General features: G+C 45.0%; 1 protein-coding gene across 2 annotated transcripts in view; it reads left to right on the top strand.

The window, feature by feature from the left end:
• lrrc7 (leucine rich repeat containing 7) overlaps positions 1-14,773 on the top strand; it is a 231,913-nt gene that overhangs the window by 19,620 nt on the left and 197,520 nt on the right. For both annotated transcript variants that reach the window (XM_067989712.1, XM_067989711.1), the window contains exons 2-4: positions 2,687-2,804; positions 9,341-9,419; positions 12,549-12,638. In XM_067989712.1, coding sequence (XP_067845813.1) covers positions 2,687-2,804; positions 9,341-9,419; positions 12,549-12,638 — 287 coding nt within the window. The remainder of the gene's footprint in view (positions 1-2,686; positions 2,805-9,340; positions 9,420-12,548; positions 12,639-14,773) is intronic.

Below are 14,773 nucleotides of genomic sequence, written 5' to 3'. Positions count from 1 at the left end.
TGGTGTTGTTCCCATGTGCCTGCTGCTCTTGTCCTTCTAGGTGGTAGAGGTCGCGGGTTTGGGAGGTGCTGTCGAAGAAGCCTTGGCGAGTTGCTGCAGTGGATCCTGTGGATGGTACACACTGCAGCCACAGTGCGCCGGTGGTGAAGGGAGTGAATGTTTAGGGTGGTGGATGGGGTGCTTTATCTTGGATGGTGTCGAGCTTCTTGAGTGTCGTTGGAGCTGCACTCATCCAGGCAAGTGGAGAGTATTCCATCACACTCCTGACTTGTGCCTTGTAGATGGTGGAAAGGCTTTGGGGAGTCAGGAGGTGAGTCACTCGCCGCAGAATACCCAGCCTCTGACCTGCTCTTGTAGCCACAATATTTATATGGCCGGTCCAGTTATGTTTCTGGTCAATGGTCACCCCCAGGATGTTGATGGTGGAGGATTCTGCGATGGTAATGCCGTTGAATGTCAAGGGGAGGTGGTTAGACTCTCTCTTGTTGGAGATGGTCATTGGCTGGCACTTATCTGGCGCAAATGTTACTTGCCACTTATGAGCCCAAGCCTGGATGTTGTCCAGGTCTTGCTGCATGCAGGCTCGGACTGCTTCATTATTTGAGGGGTTGCGAATGGAACCGAACACTGTGCAATCATCAGCGAACTTCCTCATTTCTGACCTTATGATGGAGGGAAGGTCATTGATGAAGCAGCTGTAGATGGTTGGGCCTTTGACACTGCCCTGAGGAACTCCTGCAGCAATGCCTTGGAGCTGAGATGATTAGCCTCCAAAAACCACTACCATCTTCCTTTGTGCTAGGTATGACTCCAGCCACTGGAGAGTTTTCCCCCTGATTCCCATTGACTTCAATTTTACTCGGGCTTCTTGGTGCCACACTCGCTCAAATGCTGCCTTGATGCCAAGGGCAGTCACTCTCACCTCACCTCTGGAATTCAGCTCTTTTGTCCATGTTTGGACCAAGGCTGTAATGAGGTCTGGAGCCAGGTGGTCCTGGCGGAACCCAAACTGAGCATTGGTGAGCAGGTTATTGGTGAGTAAGTGCCGCTTGATAGCACTGTCGACGACACCTTCCATCACTTTGCTGATGATTGAGAGTAGACTGATGGGGTGGTAATTGGTCGGATTGGATTTGTCCTGCTTTTTGTGGACAGGACATACCTGGGCAATTTTCCACATTGTCGGGTGGATGCCAGTGTTGTAGCTGTACTGGAACAGCTTGGCTAGAGGCGCAGCTAGTTCTGGTGTTGGGTAAAGAAAGCAAAGTTGCAGTTATATAGCGCCTTTCACAACCTCAGGATGTTCCAAAGCACTTCAGAACCAATGAAATACTTTTGAAGTGTAGTCACTGTTATAATGTAGGTAGGGAATTGGTTTGTTTTGTAGCAGTTATTTTAAAACTGAGTGGCTTGCTAGGCCACTTCAGAGGGCATTAAGAGTTGGATTTTATTCCACTCTCTACCCAAATTCGGTGGGATAGCGGCGGAAACATCGGGGAAAATCAGATGGCCAGAGCTACCCATGGTCTCCTCACTCAACCTTAATTTCCCTCCACTGCCCCTGCTCTCAGCTTTAATTAAATGTTGACATGGTCTCCGTTTCAGTCTCTAACTCTGGTAGTGCATTCCACAGCCTCACGACCATCTGTATAAAAAAGTTTCTCCTGCTCTCTGTCCTAAATCCTTTACATTTAATTTTATATCTATGTCTCCTCATTCTGGACCCCTTAATCATAGAATCATAGAAAGGTTACAGCACGGAAGGAAGCCATTCAGCTCGTAGAGTCCGTGCCGGCTCTATGCAAGAGCAATCCAGCTAGTCCCACTCCCCCACCCTATCCCCGTAATCACTGGAAACAAGTCAACTTAGGACAGATGTCAAAGTATTCCTTTAGCAGAGAGTGATCAATGGCTGGAATGGAACACCAGAAAGAGTGGTTGAGGCCAGGACACTACATTTGTTTAAAAAAATAAGCAGGAAGACAGCCAGTTTGGTATTCTGGAAGGACGAGATCAAATGGCTGAAGACCATTCTTCATTTTAACATATCTTATGATCTTGAATTGTCCTGGTGTCCCAACCAACATTTCTCTCTCAACCAACATTTAAAAAACAGATTATTCGTAATTCATCAAATTGCTGCTTGTGGAATCATGTCATGTGCAAAATTGCTGTCGTTTGCACACAGTCTCATGACTGTAGTCTCTGTACTTCAAAGTAGTTCATTGTACGTGTAGCACTTTGAAATGTTATATAAATGCAAGCTTTTTAAAAAAAGGGAATGTAGCTCCTTTCTTGTGGTATGTACCTCCTGTCACTGATTCATGTGCAATGCACGATTTTTATTCTTATTCAAATTAGAACAAGAAGTGACATAGTGGCTTCAAAGAATATTGTGTAAATAGTAGGTGTAGTATGGGAACATCAAGCAACCTGCTCCCTAGCCTTTGTGTCTTCACTTAAAACAGTGGCTTTTGTGATTACTGTGTAAAGAAAGGAAAGCATGACTGTTTAATCAAACTTCTTAGAGAATAAAAGCAATACCACTAAATTATGCTACGGTCTCATTTTCAAATTGCTATAATAGCGATTCTAGTGTCCATGGGGCCCACTGATGATGGAATGCTTCTTTAAATAGCAGAGAAAGTGAAACACTTGCCTTCTAATTTGTTTCTCAATATTACAGCAATTGTTCAGCTGCCAAGCTCTTCGTAAACTAAGCGTGCCAGACAATGATCTTTCTAATCTGCCCACCACCATTGCCAGCCTGGTGAATCTAAGAGAACTAGACATCAGCAAAAATGGTAAGGATGAAACATTTTTTTAAACATTGAGTCTGACTTTTAGTTTGCCACTTATCTAACTGGATTAATTTCTTGTTTTGAGGCGTAGGGTTATTTTATTTTTTTTCCCTAAATTTTCTCTCCTCCTCTCCTGAAGGCTCTGACTCATGCAGATCTACAGATGCTCGTAGTCCTCCATTATCTCATCACATTGGCCATTCTTTATGTATAAGCCTAAACAGCTAAGTATCATAAGGGTATTCAACCATAGAAAAGTTCAGAACTGAGCCAATCCTGTTCTGACCTGACATCCAAACATGTCATTTGACAATTATCAGGGGTGGGAACTCTGGCTGATTTTATTGTTTTGTAAGCCCTAAGGCACTGAGGAAAATTGTAGGATCCCTACTCGTGTTTTGGCTGAGATTAGCTAACTCAGCACAGCCCAAGGATTCAAGCTGGTTATTTCCCGGTTTGTGGAATGAGAAGTGGATCTACCCACTAAGTTATCTGGGGAGCTGTGGGATTATGTTTAGCCTATCCCTACAATATTGAAAAACAATGTGAGAAGTGCAAAACCCCATATTCTTGCTTAGACATGTTGACTGCTGCATGAACATTTGGAGTTTCTGTTGTTTTGAAGAGAACAGGTAAATAGGAGTCCCATATTCTTTCGCTACCAGGCAGAATTGCTCTGATTATTATTTACATTTTTTTATCCATTCATCTCTCGTTTCCCCCCTCCTCCCACCCCCAAAGAATTTCCTTTCTTTGAGCACATAATTTAAAACAGTAATGCCAGCCTTAAAAAACTTTGACAATCCTTTTTTTTGGGAAGCGGGAGAATAACTTGAAGGATCATGTACCTTTTTAACTAGGATGATGTCACCCACAAGTGGTAATGCATTTTGACACAATTTTCATCTTCATGTCATATGGTTGTAAACAAGCAGAAAGAGGTTTGTCAAACGAGTTTTCATGAATATAGTATCCCTACAGTGCTAAGAGAAATCTGTGATATAGTGCCAGAAGTGCGCTGCCCGCAATATTTGTTAGGACTCCTCCATCAGCGTCCATAGCGCACACCTGAAACAGGTGTTAGGCCTTTTGCATGTGCAAATAGTGGGTCCAATGCCTGTTTGAGGCCCCCATTGCACCATGCATGCTGCGGTCAGTTTCTTCAAGCGCTTAGCAGCCAAACCAGTGATTCTTAAAGGGAGGCTGCCACCCGAAAGGTAGGTTTAAACTTTTTTATTTACTTTATTGTGGAGCTGGAAGGAGCAAGAGTGCTCCTTCTGACTCCACATTAAATTAGCAGCCTATTGCCGGCCATTGCTCACCTCCCTTCCGTTTGCCTCTCACCACCACCCCCCTATCCCAGACTCTGCTGAGGACCTCGGCCGGTATCTGAGCCGGCCGAATTGGCTCCCCCTCTGCGACCGGCGAGCCAGAGCTGATGCTCGCAGTCCACCGATAATAAGCAAATGAGGCCGACGGACCTATTTGCCGTGGTTCTGCCACTGGCCTAATTAAGATGCATGCAGCATGCACAGCACTGGGATCGTGCCCCGATTCGGGCACAATCCAATTTCTAGACTATCATCCAGTGGAATAGGAAATATCTATCTTTCTTTCCAGTAATCTAATTGTTGTCCCTTTGTCTATTTATTTATTTATTCATGCCAATTTCTCCTGTCTGGCAATTTTCTCCCCATCTTGCCCTAAAGACATTGAATCACCTTGTTTAGGGCTCCTTCAGTGCCTCACTTCAGTGACCATTCTTTATGTATGACCCTATATACCAAGTGTCAACACAGCCTATTTGATGCTGGGGGGCATTAAAGCTGAGCCCAAATCTGTACCACCTACACACGTGCACTTTTCCAGAAGGAGTCCCCAGATAGAAATGAGTTGGGATGCTGGATGATTTTCCCCTCCTTATTGCAATTGTAGTACCCATCCTGTTATCCCAATGAATATTAGCTCACTCAGCATAGGCTATGATATGAAAGGCAATATGTGTAAACTATGATATGAAAGGCAATATGTAGCTGAGCCATTCAGATCACAAGACTTGTGGGGTCTTGTGATCTGAATGGCTCAGCTACATATCGCCTTTCCAAACAGAGCCATAGGAGAAACTTTCTTCCTTTTTTTAAATGTGGACAGTTACAACATGTTAAGAATGTAAGAACATAAGAAACAGGAGCAGGAGTAGGCCATATGGCCCCTCGAGCTTGCTCCGTTATTCAATAAGATCATGGCTGATCTTTGGCCTCAATTCCACTTTCCCCCCTGATCTCCATATTCCTTGATTCCCCTAGAGTCCCAAAATCTATCCATCTCAGCCTTGCATATACTCAATGACTCAGCATCCTAAGATTCACAACCTCTGAGTGAAGAAATTCCTCCTCATCTCAGTCTTAAATGGCCGACCCCTTATCCTGAGACTATGCCCCCTAGTTCTAGACTCACCAGCCAGGGGAAACAACCTCTCAGTATCTACCCTGTCAAGCCCCCTCAGAATCTTATATTTTTCAATGAGATGTTCATGCAAAATATTGCATGTTGCATGTTCATGCAAAATATTAGTCATGCAAACATTTGAATAAGCAACAGATTGGACTGCAATATAAAGTACTTCATTAATGTATGTGTTCATGCATGTATGAGGGCTTTCTGGAGTTTTCCATTGTGAAATGTCTCTTTAATTATGAGTGTGTTTTGTGAGGACTTTGAGTCAGCCATTCTGTATTACTTATTAAATCATTCTTAAAAATTTTTGTGGTCCAGATTAACATTCAGGCAGCGTTAGAATAGACGCTAGCATTGAGGTATAATTTGTGCTAATTTTAGAGTACTTTTAGGATTAACAGTTTCTTTATATGCTCCTCTGTTGGCTTTGTGGGTAAATTCGGTGTAGTGTCAAACTTCAAGATGAGGAAGGTCCCAGGTTTGATCCGTGCATTCAGTATGTGATGGGGGCACAATTATTCTTGGCACCCCTTCACTTGAAAGGGGAAAGAATCAACCAGTCCTTCCGCTCCTGATCACAATCCAATGACCCAGTGTTGGATATTGTGCATGTGTGGACATCAGGTGATGACACTCGGGGAACATTTACTGACACAAACCAAAGAATGATCACTTGTATGAGGTATGGAGTAGTGCTGATACTTCTAGAGTTGGTAGTTTCACCAATGTAAGTTATACCTAACTCCACCACACATGGTTAGTTAAAACAAAGCCCATCATTTATTCTCCTATGCTAGAAGAAGAAACCCCACTTTTATCTCTGACTAGGAACCTATTGGAGATCCATCATGCCTGCTGCTGAAACACAGCTATTCTGCTGAATTGGATAACGGGTACATCATCAAACGTCTATCACTGTGGGAGTGAGGATCAGCATCTTAGTCAATTCTGGGGCCCAAACGTATTTTTAAAAAGGCTGGACTATATAGGGCTCAATTTTACGGGGAAATTGCAGGTGTGTTGGGGGGCTCCAAAAATCGGGGAAATCCCGTTCAGGTTCGGAGCCCGGCTCTAACCTGTGTGCACGCGGGCGTCCCAAATCCGGAAGTCCCTCCGGCAATTAAAGCCGGAGGGATGATAGTTAAAGAGCCAAATGTACCTCATTGAGGTACTTAAGGCACTTTACTTGTGATAGATTACGTACTTAGAACGATTTTTAACTTACCTGGGCAGCTTGCCCACCGCTTCTGATTCACGCCTGGTGAAAACAGGCGTGAAGGGCTGGATCAGGGAAAAAGAAACAAAATAAAGTACATCAAAAACCATTATACGACGTGAAAAGACAAATTCAACCTACCTTTCCACCCTGCTCTGATGTCCGATATCCAATGTCTCCCTCTCCGATCTCCCCCTCTTCACCGCCCCCCCCCCAATGTCCCGCTGATCTCCCCTTCTTCACCCCGATCTCCCCCTCTTTACCCCAATCTTCCCCTCTCCCCCCGATCTTCCCCTCTCCACCCCGATCTTCCCCTCTCCCCCCCGATCTTCCCCTCTCCCCCCCCGATCTTCCCCTCTCCCCCCCCCGATCTTCCCTTCTCCCCCCCCCCGATCTTCCCTTCTCCCCCCCCCCCGATCTTCCCTTCTCCCCCCCCCCCGATCTTCCCCTCTTCACCCCGATCTTCCCCTCTTCACCCCGATCTTCCCCTCTCCCCCCGATCTTCCCCTCTTCACCCCGATCTTCCCCTCTCCACCCCCGATCTTCCCCTCTTCACCCCGATCTTCCCCTCTTCACCCCGATCTTCCCCTCTTCACCCCCGATCTTCCCCTCTTCACCCCAATCTTCCCCTTCCCCCCCCCCGATCTTCCCCTCTCCACCCCGATCTTCCCCTCTCCACCCCGATCTTCCCCTCTCCACCCCGATCTTCCCCTCTTCACCCCCGATCTTCCCCTCTCCACCCCCGATCTTCCCCTTTCCCCCCCCCCGATCTTCCCCTCTCCACCCCGATCTTCCCCTCTTCACCCCGATCTTCCCCTCTTCACCCCCGATCATCCCCTTTCCCCCCCGATCTTCCCCTCCTGATCTTCCCCTCTCCACCCCGATCTTCCCCTCTCCACCCCGATCTTCCCCTCTCCACCCCGATCTTCCCCTCTCCACCCGGATCTCCCCCTCTCCACCCCGATCTTCCCCTCTCCACCCCAATCATCCCCTCTCCACCCCGATCATCCCCACTCCACCCCGATCATCCCCTCTCCACCCCGATCTTCCCCTCTCCCCCCCGATCTTCCCCTCTCCCCCCCGATCTTCCCCTCTCCCCCCCCCGATCTTCCCCTCTCCCCCCCCCGATCTTCCCCTCTTCACCCCGATCTTCCCCTCTTCACCCCGATCTTCCCCTCTTCACCCCGATCTTCCCCTTTCCCCCCGATCTTCCCCTTTCCCCCCCGATCTTCCCCTCTCCCCTCCTGATCTTCCCCTCTCCACCCCGATTATCCCCACTCCACCCCGATCATCCCCGATCTTCCCCTCTCCACCCCGATCATCCCCTCTCCACCCCGATCTTCGCCTCTCCACCCCGATCTTCGCCTCTCCACCCCGTTCTTCCCCTCTCCACCCCCGATCTTCCCCTTTCCGCCCCGATCTTCCCCTTTCCGCCCCGATCTTCCCCTTTCCCCCCCGATCTTCCCCTCTCCACCCCGTTCTTCCCCTCTCCACCCCGATCTTCCCCTCTCCACCCCCGATCTTCCCCTTTTCGCCCCGATCTTCCCCTCTCCCCTCCTGATCTTCCCCTCTCCACCCCGATCATCCCCTCTCCACCCCGATCTTCCCCTCTCCACCCCGATCTTCGCCTCTCCTCCCCCCGATCTTCGCCTCTCCTCCCCCCCGATCTTCGCCTCTCCTCCCCCCGATCTTCCCCCTCCTCCCCGATCTTCCCCCCCCCCCCCCGATCTTCCCCTCTCCTCCCCGATCTTCCCCCCCCGATCTTCCACTCAGCCCCCCGATCTTCCGTTCCAGCGCGGATGACGTCTCACTCTCTCTCTTTCTCTTCCCCGCGCCCCCCCCCCTCCTCGTGTTGCAGCTCCTGACAGCAGCCAGTCTGTCAATCAGGCTGGCTGCCGGGTCCGAAACCCGGAGAGCACGTTAATCACCATCAGTTACGATGCGAACACGTCGGAAACGGTAATGCACCCCCCCCCCCCCCCCCACCGCTGCCAACCCGCCACCATTCAAACTCTCAGTATTGCATTACCTTAATCATTTTGGAACACCCAGATCGGCATCGAACACTGGCAAACATGCCAATCCCAATTTAAATAATTTCCTTTATTAACAGAGTGACATGTTGTTGGTCCAACATGGTTGGTTTCCAGCAGACTGTAATAAGAGTATTGATATATCTTCACAGGCAAAATAATAAATGAACATCTGTTTCAGTAAATTATATGGGACCAGCATTTTAAAAGTAACTCCCCCTTTAACATGCCCTTCCCCATAATGGTCCAGTGAGTAAGTACATCACATTATTTTGTACTGACCCTTACAGATCAGAAGGTCTTGGTTTGATCTCTGGTCTGTGCTGAGTCAGCTGATCTTGGCTGCGGCAACAGTAGGGATGCTAATGTTGATCTCAGTGTCCCCTGGCAAGGTGGGGGAAAAATTCAGCTAGAGTTACTGCTGCTGATCACTAACCATGTTTAGAACATGTGTGAATATCAGGTGAGCACAGAATTGGGTTTGGCTGTGAAGACACATGATTGAATAGGTTGCCAACACTAATTGTCTAGGCCCACACATGAAGAATGGACACTTTGCTGAGGTACTGAAGGCTGCCAGGGGAGGAGGGAAGATAAGGAGGAAAATAAAAAACAGTTGCTTCAAAAGCACTGTCCCCTTTTAAGTTATCTATTTATTGGAAGGACTAACAGTGTGGCTAATATAAATCTGTGTGTGTTTGTGTTTGAGAAAGAATTTGGAAGAAACAAAGTACTTGATATTGAAACATATTTCTACATTGTCCATATATTACTTCTTTTATTAACATTGCTATTCAGATTCTAAAAATAATTATTTGTGTTTTTCTCGGCAGGTATTCAAGATTTTCCAGAAAATATTAAGTGCTGTAAATGCTTATCGGTTATTGAAGCCAGCGTTAATCCCATTTCCAAGTGAGTTAGTAAAGAATCAGTTCCTTGTTTGATGTTATTCTCTCAGTACTAGAAGCTTTGGGCTTCAGGTCTTTGCCTGATAGAGGCCTCCTATAAAACAGATTGCATTGGAGCGAGGTTATAGGACATTTGTGAATAGTTTTTAGAATGTTAAATGGAAATGCTTAGAAATATTTATCTGCACTATCATGAAAATGTTCAGTAATACAGGGGAATCGGGAGAACATCCAGGGTAATTTATTTGAAAGTACAGCTCAAAACACTTTCAGTAAATTGTAGTTAGGTAATGATTAAGGCTTGATTATTTTCAGTCTGAACTAAGCATGAATTCCAAATAATTCAATATTGCAGTTTCAAAATTTTGCTACTGATCCTATTGTTAGGCCAGTGTGGATAGGTTTCACCGTTCCTGAATAATATGCATTATCGAGAATTTGTGTGCATATAATGATACAATGGATTATTCTATTCGGGAAAATACCATCGCTGGGAATTTCCTTTGGGCTTCTTCTGATCCGGTTCAATAACTTAGGCGGAAAGCCCGTTTATGCTTATAACCAGGGTTTCCGCTGAAGTTCCGCCAAAATTATTTAACAGGGTGTGAGATATCCTAAGGATATTCCCGGTTTTTCAATTTGATTGTCAGTACCTAAAGATTCTCAGAAATTAGATGTGAACATTATATCATGTCAATAAATGTAATATATTGTGGATATTCTCTGGGTAACTGTCGAATAGTGTTAGGGGCTGGGGGGAGAGGGAGGAAGATGCAGCACTAACGAGCCTCTTTGGGCAAGCTGTTGAGACTGGCAGAAATTGTAAAGAAAGTTGAGCATCGGCCCTGTTTATAAAAAGGCTGATACATTTGATGCAGCTATTGATGTAACCTACGGTCTTCTGGGGTGTTCCAGGCCGATAGAAGATCCTGCTTCCTGAGTACCCAGCGATCAGCACGCCGGAAAGATAATCTGTGCTCAGGAGGCAGGAGCTGTGGTAATTCTAGCGGGGAATACTATCCCAGTGGCCCTAACTCCTGCTGACGTCATGGCCTTCATTGGGGTAGAGATAAGTTCCATCCACCCTAGTCTCCAGCAGGAATTCCCTATGGCTGCTTTTCTGGCTGGAGAGCCGGCGTTTCTGGGCCCCTTCCGGTTTTCCACCTCCTCTGGTGCTGTCCGAGCCATTTTACACCGAGGTTGTGCCTCAGTCCCCAAGGCAATTTGGGGCCTTTATGTCTCGTGGAGTTCAGGTGCCTTCACAGTTGTTATAGTGAAAGGTTACTAAGAAACCTGATAAAAATAGTATTTTACGTTCATCAACCAGGTATGCTTTTTATATTACAAATTGTTTTAAAAGGTAGCAATAATTTTTTTTAACTTTATTTTTTATCTGCCTCAGTCCAGGTTGTATTGTGCCTGGGTCCACTGCACAAAACTATCCCTTATTTAGTCCTAAATTGACAAGCTCCCTCAGAAAGACCACAGGATTGTCATATCCCTGAAATAGAGGGTGTAGTTCTGAAGTTGTAGTTCACACACATTGTTGGGCAGTGTAAAGGAAGCTTTATTTTGTGACTAACCATGCAAGACTTGATTTGAGAGACACCGGATGCTGAAGTTTGGAGAGTTCTCCATTCCTCAGCTGAACGAATGCCAAATTAATTAACAACATTTTTTTTTAAAAATTAATTTTATTGGAGACCATTACAAATGTACACAGTACTGTAATGCTCCTCATAGTTATGTGAGATGATTTTCACCCCTCCTCAGGCTGTTTGATTGTCATATTGAAAATTCCTGTTGCAGGATTTGGGTTAAATGGTTTGTCCCAAAGCTGAAGATCCAAGAAGTGAAAACTTCTAGCTTTGTGAGCATAGTAAATACTTAAATACTTTGATTAAAAATCTTGTATACTGTGCTGAAACATGGAGCTGCTTACATACCACCACTGCTTTGAGTATCAATACTTGCAGCATGAACTGAGTTCCGAAATGTAGAACTCAAATTTTATGAAGATTTGAGATTTCTGAGATGATCTGTACTCACTAACCCATTCTAACAGGCTATGTTGATAATCTAAATCTATCCTTGAAGGGTCTTCATTTTATGACAATTAAAAAGTTGAGGGCTATGTGTGTTGGGGACAGTGTAGTGCAATGGGCTAGCAGACTGTTTTACATCCCTGGGACCTGAGTTTGAAATTAGCCCAGACTGATGGGATGAAATTCTCCTCTTTGATTTTAAATGTACGACATGAAATGTGTTTGGCCATTTTCAATCCGTTTGCCTTGTAGGCATGGTCCCACAGCCCCTAAATTGGTAATAGAACTAAATTAACAGTCTTACTCAGATAGATGAATGGTTGGCTGCTGTAGGAAATAGAAAATGTCACACAGTTCAGTACAGGTTGTTTTTCTGAGGATGAGACACTTCGCTGGGGCAAAGTAGAAGGAGCTTTACACTGCATGTAAACTGAGCTATATCTGAGTGGTTGATGCTGACATTGGGGCACCTGAAATGGAAAATGCTCCATTTCCCAGTGTTAACATCCTTCTGTATGATGAGTGCAAATGTATAGAAATTACACAATAAGTATGTCCTAATCCAATACAATACAAAATATGTCTGTGTTTGTTAAGCATAATTCCCCAACCACACACTCTCAGTGGGAACACGCACACACGGATCAGAGAATTGAAGCTACTGTGTTGTAGCCGTATTTCCATCCAGCACTCCCTGTAAGTACAGCTCCCTCCTGGGAGCGCAGGATCACGGATTTACCGCTGTTGTTTCAATTTTGTGGCAAAACAAGTGATCCGAAATCATGAGAATCTGAACTATTATTATTTTGTTTGAATTAATTGTAAATTGTAATGTATTTTTGTTTTTTACACTAGCAGAATCTGGTCAATTTAGAATAGGAAAATAGGAAAGTCTGAAGTGCAGAAATCAGTTTGAAGATCAAAAAGCCTCCTGACACAATCCAAATTAAATTTTATTAAAGGCAGTTAAGAGTTAAGAATTGATCCTCTTACAATTTTTTTTTCTCTTTGAGGTTAATTTTTAAGTTATTTTCCACAGTAACAGTAACTACATGAATTAATTGTAATTTTTTTCCCAATCATTTCAGACTTCCAGATGGATTCACCCAGCTGTTGAACCTGATGCAGCTCTACTTAAATGATGCATTTCTGGAATTTCTTCCAGCTAATTTTGGAAGGTAATGAATTATTTCCTTTTGTAAAATATAGGAATAGATATTTAGTACCAGTCTACATTTTATTTACAATTACAAATGTTCCAGTTGTCAAAAAAATCTAATTACCCTTCGTGCATATTCTAATGTAGTTTTGCTTAAACCAGTATTTTGTAAGCCTATTCCTTTAAGTATATATCAGTAAAAATAATGGCCCTGAATTCATGCAAAATGAAGCGATTTCAGAGTGTAATTTGGACATACTGTCATTTCTTAGGTGCATTCTGGGGTGGGACCCATTTTTGTCCGGTTTCCACCCTGAAATGGCTGTGCTGCTGTTTCTGTCACAGCCTAGGGCTTTTCATGTGTGCAGTCACTGATGATACTAAGAGGTCATAATAATACATTAAAATCAGCATGACCAGTGCTGAAGTGTCCAGAACCTTTGACTTGCACCCTCAAGGGTAACTAATGGTAAGTTAAAAGAAGCGTACCTGTTGCCAGTATCAGTTAGTACTGGTGGAAGGTCTTTACTTTGGAGCCTGCAGCCTGAAGAAACTGTGAAGAGTGATTATCGAAGCTGCAGAAGACCTTTAAGAGTGTTTTTTTAAATATATTCAGCTTGACAGATCTGACCTGATCTGTCAGTCTGTAAGACCACTGGTAAATTTTTCCATCCTCACAAAGTAAGAGGCTCTGAGTTACTGTTATGGGATTTCCAACGGGCTTTCCTTCATTTGCTATTTTACTGGAGGGGGAGGAACAGGAGCAGGAGCTCTACTGAATGAAGGAAAGGAGAGTGAGGCAACATTTGAGGATGATTTGCTTTACAAGATATTAGTGCCCCACCCCCAAAGAATTTATAGGCAGTGCAGATCTTATGTAGACCTTAGTGAGGAGCTCTAGGTGAGAAGAGTCTTTTCACCAGAGAGATTAGAGGACAGCTGTGCCATATTCTGCATGAAAACCTGCAGCAAAGATCATCAGCACAAACAGCTTTGCTAGTGGCAGCAAAAGTAAGCACGTCATTCAACGTTTATGCTATCAGTCCATTTCACCTCCAGACTGGATTATTCCAATGCTCTCCTGGACAGTCTCCCATTTTCCATCCTCCATAAACTTCAGCTCATCCAAAACTCTGCTGCCTGTATCTTATCCTGCACTGTCCCATTCAACCAGCAACCTGTTCTTGATGACGTACATTGGTTCCTGGTCCCTCAACGCCTCAAATTTAAAATTCTCATCCTTGTGTTTAAATCCCTTTATAGCCTCATTCCTCCCTATCTCTATAACTTCCTCCAGCCCTACTGACCCCCCACCCAAACTCTCTATTTCTCTGACTGGCCTTTAGTGCTTCCTCCCCTCCCTTCACTCCACTATTGGGGGCCATGCCTTTATCCATCCAAACCCCATGCTCTGGAGTTGCCTTCCAAAAACCACTCTGCCTCTCCACTCACACTCCACCTTTAAGACCCACCTTAATATCCAACTCTTTGACAAAGCATTGTGTTACCCCATCTCCTTCTTTGTCTCGTCGCATATTTATGTCTGATTACACCTCTGTGAAGCACCTTGGAAGTTTTTCTATGGTAAAGGGGCTAATAAATGCATGTTGTTGTTTTTGTTTTTGTTTGGTGTAGTAGTAGTAGTAGTAGTAGTAGATTAAACTCTATCTGCTTGTAGTTAGCAATGTTTCCAGAACTTATATGACCTTGCCCTGTTGTGGATGAACTGGTTGCCTCGCCTTCCTCTGCGAGGATGGTGTTAGCCTGCTGAGACATCAACAGTCCACACCAAATGCAGAGCTTTGCGATCCACAGCAAGGGCACCTGCAGCTACCATGTATTCATCCCGTTGTTTGATGGCTGCTGAAATAGATGTGTTGCTACATGAGGTATTTGTGAGAAAGGATATCCTCCATGGTACTATTTCCATAGGTCAACATTAGAGCATGCCTGAAAGGAGGTGCAGCCAAGTTTCATGCCAAACTGACTATTGCTGTGCCTGCATGTATCAACCATGCTAGCTACAGGCATGGTTAGTCAGGCATTCACATATCATAATGATGCCATCTGCTGGTGTCCTTCGGGAAAGGGCACTTCCACCAGCGCTGAGCCTACCAAACTGAGGTCATTTCTCTGCATATGTGGGTTTGGAAA

The sequence above is a fragment of the Heptranchias perlo genome, chromosome 9, assembly GCF_035084215.1.
Source record: "Heptranchias perlo isolate sHepPer1 chromosome 9, sHepPer1.hap1, whole genome shotgun sequence".
Taxonomy (NCBI): domain Eukaryota; kingdom Metazoa; phylum Chordata; class Chondrichthyes; order Hexanchiformes; family Hexanchidae; genus Heptranchias; species Heptranchias perlo.
The sequence above is the reverse complement of the archived record's forward strand: the minus strand, read 5'-3'. Positions and strand labels throughout refer to the sequence as shown.